Below are 7283 nucleotides of genomic sequence, written 5' to 3'. Positions count from 1 at the left end.
TACTTGAATTTTAATGCCAATGGGTAATTTAATCACTAGGAATTGTTTCCAAACAGTATTCACTATTTTGGCACATGGATATTGGAGTTCTTTAGTTTATATTATAGAAAGCATAACCATCTTGTAGCGATTGTCATTAAGTGAAGGTCAAGTGACTGCATATCCATATGCATATGGGGTTAACATTTTCAGCTTTTTCTTAGCACCTAACCGGATTTTCTATCCATTTTAACTAAAAAAAAATCACACGTTTCTATTTAAATTATCCACTTTTCCAAAGCATCAACATCACACTATCTATTTTAACTATCAACTTTCACCATTCTATTTAAATATTCTTTCTTATTCAAATCTCTTACATTCCATCATAGTCGTGTGCATGTCTTTTTTTTTTTGAACGTAAGAGCACGTCTACTTTAGCAGCTCACCAATTTTTAGGCTAAAATAGCTAGCCGGATGCAGTTAAATTTGGCTAGTCGGGTGTGAATGCTGGAGGTGGAATTTTGAGGATTTCACTCTCAAATCATTGAATCTTGATGTTTTTGATAGTTTGTATGAAATAGCAAAGTCTGTTTTCTGTTTTTGATAGGGTGCGATCCTAATCGTGGACCAAAGGTCATCACCTTCACCGCTTTACTCCTTTGCCCTTTTCCGGGAAGTTTCCTAAAAGAAATTTGATAGGACGAAGAAGATGGCCCCCGATGGCTTTTATTCTCTCTTTACCTTTCATTGGTTTTTAACATCATCAAGCTCGTTTACCAAACTCAACCAAATTCTTTTGGGTGGTTGAAACTCTAATCAAGTCGGATTGTCCTCTTTTGGTATTTCATGCATACGTGTAAAAGCCTGGAGATTCGAGGGACACATTTCTCACTTACGTCTTTCATGTTACCAACCAAATGTCGTGTTCATTCTACTTTATGACGAACTTTTATACATTTTCTTTCTCAGTTTTGTCGAAGAGCCTTGCATTGTCTTTGTTTCATATTGTGATTAGCGAGAAGAAGCTGATTTTCACTGACGTATTCATTTTTCAATGATAGTAAGACATGGTGGCTCTGTTTTGTTGTGTTCTGTGACGTGTTTTTTTTTTTTTTTTTTTTTAAATTTTATTATTTTAAGTTTGAAAGTGTTTTGATGTAATATAAAAGTAAATTATTTTTATTAATATTTTTATTTTGAGAAGAGAAAACAAAAGATTTAATAAATGGAGCTAAAAATTTCAAAGAATTTGCAGTCTACATTTTTTGTGTTTTGAATGGTGTTTTTTGTTTTTAATAGAAATTTTCTCCAAATTTGGTTAAAAATTTTCTAACCTAAGCTTTAAAGGCGTCATGTATCCCTTAGCATCTAAGTAATATATGCTCTTTTAATAATTTTAAGCATGTATTCTTAAATGTTTTGAATTGTTTATTAATATATTTGTATTTTATATTATAAAACAAAAAACGTAGTGCCTTTTGTATCTATCATATCCATACATTGAACTATTAAAGGCTAATTTTCTTTAATAAGAGATTCAAGACCAAATTCCAAATTCCCCCTCGGATGTCCAAGCATCAATCAATCAACCACCGGTACCAAGCATGATGACGTCAAATACTTCTCACAAAAGTTTGGCCCCACAGCTGAGTGAAGACCGAAGCTTATTAAATGGTGGTTTGGTTATTTAATGTAGGGATTAATAAACTTTAATTATATAATCTTTGACCATCATCATCCTTCTGTATATTCCCTACTAGTCTGTTAGTCTAATCTTTTTGGATAGACTTGAGAGAAGAGACCAATCCCCCAATAGAACCATTCTTTTTTTTGTTTTTTTGGGACATTCCCGAAAGAGGTATCCTATAGTCCATAGGTTGGGTTCCATAATAATAATGATTTGTAGTTGGTTTACCTTAAACTTAATGAATCGTGTAGCATAATTCAGTTAATAATAAAACAAGTGAGAAGGCTCAAGGCTAGAGGGGAAAAAAGTGCAAAAAAAAGAGTAAAGTAAAAAAGCTTTAATAAAGTAGTGTTGACAGATAAGGAAAAGGCATGCATTGCCGTGCCCTTCAAAAATAGGGTAAAGAGGTCAAACTATTCATTTGCCTTGTGTTTTAGATGATGATTTTCTTCACTGTACATGTTTTCTGCTATTGCTTCTTCTTGACCACTCTGAAAATCATGTGGTTGTTTTGTATGCTACAAAAAATTATCCCATTTCTTCCTCCTCCTCCCTCCTTCTCTGTTACAGTCCCCCCACTAAAAAAAGAAAAAACCTACACCTACCTCACTACTCTACTCTCTCTCTCTCTCTCTCTCTCTCTCTCTCACCTAAGCTTTTTTCTCATTCCTCTCTATCTACTGCTGCTCCTTAACTGGTCATTTACTTTTTACAGAACCACACACCAAAGCAACCCGAGTTTTCCCTCTTCGGCCCCTCGTTCAATCCGGCACCATTGACACCAAAAAGCAACAATGCAAACGAAACCCACTTCCTTAATCTTCTCACCCACTACCGTAGTCTACAATCAATTTCTTCTGGGTAAGCTTGAGCTTCTCCATCTCACAAACTAATCCTACTGCACACTGAAGAACTTCAGCTCCCCTGAGCTTCTTTTGATTCAACAAACGGTGACTGCACGCTGTCCGCATCGGAGTCACTGGCTGAAGAACTCCCAGAATCAGAACCTGCAACACATGCTCAAATTAGCATCTGAAAAGGGGAAAAAACACACCGCAACAGTTCCACCACGAAAACAGAGAAGTTGTGTTAAGTTTCATTACCGCTAGAGGAAGAGGAATCGCTACTAGAGCTTGAACCGCTAGAGCTGCTAGACCCACTACTGGCACAAGCAGTAGCATCCTCTTTGTCAATCACCACAGGTGGAAAGTTTCCCATAGGAATCTCCTCTCCAATGTCCACATCCTCCTCCCCAATTTCCACTTTTTTGCTCTTCTGCGCTGGAACCGCCTCCGCCACCGCCTCGCTCACCACCGGGGACTACAATTCAAAACCAACAACGCCCATACCACTCAAAATCAAGCTTTAAAAACAAAAACAAAAAACCCATAGCCTTCGAAGCACAACATTGCAATGCCATCATTATTATTACCTTGTTTCCAATCTGGGTTTCAGCCGAAACCTGGGTATTGCTGTTGTTTTGAATGAAAAGCCCTTGTCGTTTCAACTTGCTCACCATCTTCTTATGGTACGTCACAAACCGGTCCAGCTCCCAAAGCGTCTCCGTATCGATGGTCTCGATGTCGAGCTCGATCTCGTCGTCCTCCTGCGCTAAATGGCCATTCCTCTTCCGAATAATCTGCACAAACTGCCCCATCTTCTCCTGAGGCAGATTCTGCAGACTCACCCCCAACTTCGCTTTCTCTTCGAAGCTCATCTCCCTCTTGTTCAGATCCTTCGCCTTCGGCTTAGGCAGCTTCACCGGCCTCGCCTTTGGAGCTGGAACCAGAACTGGAGCCGGCATTGGCTGTGGCGGAGCTGGCAGTGGTAATGTCTCTGATTTCTTCGCAATCGCCACCGGCACAGGACCAGATGCAAGCCTCTGTGGCTGTTGAGCCGAAACCCTAGGTCGTGGCTCTTGTATTGTGGTTGAAACTCGGCGCTGTTCGGCCGCAAACTTGTGGTACGCCGGGTTGAACATTTCGTCAAACAAGGATAAGAGCTGGCTCGCCATTAAATTGACATCGGTGCCCTTAGGGTTGTAGGCTAGGGCATTGTTGAAGGTGAGCCTCACGTCGGCCGCGAAATCAAGCGGCGAAGAGTAGATATTCTTGTCCAGATTGGACTTGACGGTGCCGAGATCCATCGGGGCCTTGATGATCTTGTGGTAATCGTGGAGTCCCAGTTTGACGGTGTCAACCGGCGTGTTGAAGACCCATCCGAACTTGTGCTTCATCAGCTTGCTCAAGATCTGAGCACACCGTTTCATCATGATGGCGTTGAGCTTCTCGGTGTCGGGGTGGTCCAGCGCCGGGCGCTTCAGATCTTTGCCCGACCCAAACGGGTTGGGCCGTTTGATGCCAGAGCTCTTCGGACCCGCCTTCTTGGTCTTTCCGGCGGTCAGGAACTCCGACGAGGGATATGCCTGGTTCGCCTTTGGCGTCCTCTTCTCTTTGTGCTTGGGTGAGTCCACAACGTCGTTTAGCTGAAGAGGCGGAGGCTTAGACGCCAGGTATCCGGACCGGGACCCCAAGTCTTCGGAGTCGATCCGGGTCAAGAGGCTCCGGACCTGCTCGAGCTCCGAGATGAGGCGCTTCTTCAGGTCCGCCAGCTCATGCCTCGAGAAGGCCGCGAGATTGAAGGTCACGTGGCCTCCACGTGACTCAGAATCCTTCGTCTCGTTCAGGCTCATCGATTTCCGAGGCGGCGACGCCGTATCGTCAGACACGGACGGCGCCACCGACCCCTTACTCTGCCGGGTTGGGACATATAATTGCCTGCTAAAGCTCGGATTCTGATACGGGTTGGGGTTTGGGTTAGGGTTGAGCTTAAGGAGAGGATTATTGGAGGCTGTGTTGGCGTATTTCCTCATATAAACCTTGCGTTCGCCCCAAGACGGTTCATTTCGACTTGCCAAAAGGGCTGACGCCATTCGAATGGGCCAGATCCGTCAGGTCCCCGGCTAATCGCCGGCGATAAACCTCGACATGATTTGGTCGCCGGGAATTACGTCGGAAATTTCAACGACGACCGGAGGGAAAATAATTCCAAGAAAATGGCAAAACAGGAAAAAGCAGAGAAATGGTGAGATGAAGAGAGAGAGAGAGAGAGAGGGTTTCACAGACCCTCGCCAGAATGAGGAACGAGAGGAGGGGCAGGCCCTCTTCTTAAAGACGTCCAGATCTGCCCGGCCACGTCTCGGGCAGGTTCTCATCCGCTGATCTTCGATCTAGCGGTGTAGATCTATTTTCAACCTGCCCGATCTGTAGTCCGTGCCATCTGTCATCGGTGAGTTCCTGCCTCTTGGTTGGAACACGTGGGATAGTATCAGCCGTTGGGTTGCGGGAGGGAATTTAAAATCTGGGGGGTTTTTCGTTTTGGAGGGCAAAACAAAAACATTTTCGTATTACAAATATTGGGTGGGACCGGGGTCCTGGCGTGGGGCTGACCTGGACGTGGGGTCCGTCTGGTACGATAGGGAAAGAGCCGGCCCCGCCCCGCTAAGATAAATAAATATCTTCTCCCGCCAAAAATCCATCGCTGCTGGATTTTTGCCAGGTCAGCGCCGCAAATGGGCTTTTGATTGGATGCCACGTGGACAGTTAGACGTGGTGATGGTGTTGGGCATGGTCCTCTCTCTGTGTCTCTCAGTGACGCATTGTGGCGTCGATGGATAGGGATTCTGATCTGGTGCGTGTGCGGGTGGATGGAGATACTGGGTGCACAGTTTGTGTTTGGGGAGCAATGCATCCTAGGAACTTTTCTATGGTACACGTGGCGAACCACAGTACCATCATCAGATTTATTTTATTAGCCGAAAAAAGGACGAGTTGCCATTAAACGCAACGCAAGCTTGGAAAAAATAAAAAATAAAAACAAAAAACAATTTATCTGATCTGGGCATTACAATTGAATGCCTGAACCAGCTTTAATGGCATTGGCAAGCAGTGGACTTTCAATTGGAAGTTACCATTTATTTTGATTCAATAAAAAACTAAGAAAGAAGGGAGAAAACAAAATTAAAAAAAAAAATATATATATATATATATAGAGTAAAGAGTCATTTTCATACTTTAATGAACAAAACAGCCTTTTTTGAATATCACATGTTGCTTTACACATGTAAAGGCAAACAAACAGAAACGGTCTGCAGCAAATGGGTAGAAAAGTTTGAACTCTTCAGACTCATATTGTGTCCCGATCGAATTACTAGCAATTTGAGATCTATTAAAGCTAATACAATAAAACAATCTTAGTGCTGGAGATGTAATCACATTAATAACAATAAGAATGGTAAGAATAACGGTAAACCAATAATGGAGGGATGCATCATTTTCATGGGGTTTAATTATTGATTGAAAAGTTGAGTGATTATTTAGTCTTTGTCAAGTGAGTGATTGGGTGATTTAGCAGAATTTATTGGGAAGACTTTGGTTGGTCTTGGTCGTTGGTCGTTGGTCTGAGGGGGTGGGAGGGTGATTGGGTTGCCAGGCCTCCTTAAGAAGAGAGTTTTTTTCCGTGAGAGTTATTGAAGTGATGAGTTGGGCGTGGTGATAGAATGATTCTAGTGGCCGATATTATAAAAGTCTAATCAAGTAGAAGACAACTCCCTGTTTCAGCTTATATGCCTGTTTTCCTTCATCCCCATCACTTTCTCCTATGGGGATGGATGACACAAGGAATCCATCCCATGAGACACAAACAAAACTATGAGTTAAAATAGCATTTCCATAACATATGTTTCTTATAAATGTTTGAGATGTCGAAGGTTAGAGTAGACAAACTACATACAATTTTTAGGCCCAATCCAAGTTGTTCCTAAGCTAGCCACCAAAATTTTCAAAAGAAAATTCATTAGATAGCCTCTCAAAACATGATATGACACGTTTTAACCCTTTCTGTTTTATTTTTTGGCCTATCAAATACTGTTATTGAGAGCTTGTTTCTCTCTTCAGCGGATTAACTATTTCCCATCTTTTTAGTTTTATATATTCAAGCTCCAACTATCTTTTTTTTCTATTAAAACAAAGATTGCTAAAGTTGAAAAGATATAGGTAATGTTTGGCAAACAACATAGCTTTGCCACAGTACTGTGCTACGATTTGGCAAATTTGTTGCAAATTTGATGTAGACCTTGGTTTTTTCTAAAGTGTGTTATGACTATAGGTGACATGATAGGTCTTAATTGCTGTTTGAAAATTTTGCAAGCGTAATTTACATTTTTCTCCTTCAAGATAGAGAACCAAAAATAGTGAAATTTCTTTGTAAATGAGGTGAAATGAGGACCTTTTGGTCATTTTACGAAGTGAATTTGTTCACTCCTTCATATAACCACGCCTCAAAAGTTATTTTAAAATTTAGCTTCCCAAGTGCTCAGCCCAATCTGCTTCTCTTGATACAAAGGTTAAAGGGTTTTCGATGTTTAGGCCTCACCCAGGAGGCATTGAAGAGATCATGTGTTTGGATTGCATGTAAGGTTCCCTTAATCATTTCTATATATATATACAAAATGGGTCGGTTTGAACCGGATTTTCTTTTTGATCATGTACACATGGGCCTTGCTACGAGTGATTTTTAAGATAATTGTTTTCATCATATAACTTTTAATAAGTTT

The 7283-nt window shown here is 41.7% G+C and overlaps 1 protein-coding gene across 1 annotated transcript; it reads right to left on the bottom strand.

Annotated features, from left to right (window-relative positions):
* Positions 1–1984: 1984 nt before the first annotated feature.
* Positions 1985–4790, bottom strand: LOC148582095 (transcription factor GTE7-like). Its single transcript, XM_088512139.1, has 3 exons — positions 3102–4790; positions 2773–2989; positions 1985–2676 (listed from the first exon to the last, which is right to left on the bottom strand). Exons 1-3 carry the CDS (start codon positions 4599–4601, stop codon positions 2585–2587), a joined length of 1809 nt encoding a protein of 602 aa, XP_088368265.1. The 5' UTR covers positions 4602–4790; the 3' UTR covers positions 1985–2584.
* Between the last annotated feature and the right edge of the window lie 2493 nt (positions 4791–7283).

The sequence above is a fragment of the Corylus avellana genome, unplaced genomic scaffold (assembly GCF_965113065.1).
Source record: "Corylus avellana unplaced genomic scaffold, dhCorAvel1.hap1.2 HAP1_SCAFFOLD_334, whole genome shotgun sequence".
NCBI lineage: Eukaryota > Viridiplantae > Streptophyta > Magnoliopsida > Fagales > Betulaceae > Corylus > Corylus avellana.
This window is presented reverse-complemented; position numbering and strand designations above follow the sequence as displayed.

Bases quoted from the DNA above. Each gene is read 5' to 3' on its own strand.
- LOC148582095 (XM_088512139.1), bottom strand. From the start codon at position 4,601: ATGGCGTCAGCCCTTTTGGCAAGTCGAAATGAACCGTCTTGGGGCGAA. The intron at 2,990-3,101 runs GTAATAATAATG...TTTGAATTGTAG, and splicing joins AAACCCAGATTGGAAACAAG to TCCCCGGTGGTGAGCGAGGC. The intron at 2,677-2,772 runs GTAATGAAACTT...CATGTGTTGCAG, and splicing joins CGATTCCTCTTCCTCTAGCG to GTTCTGATTCTGGGAGTTCT.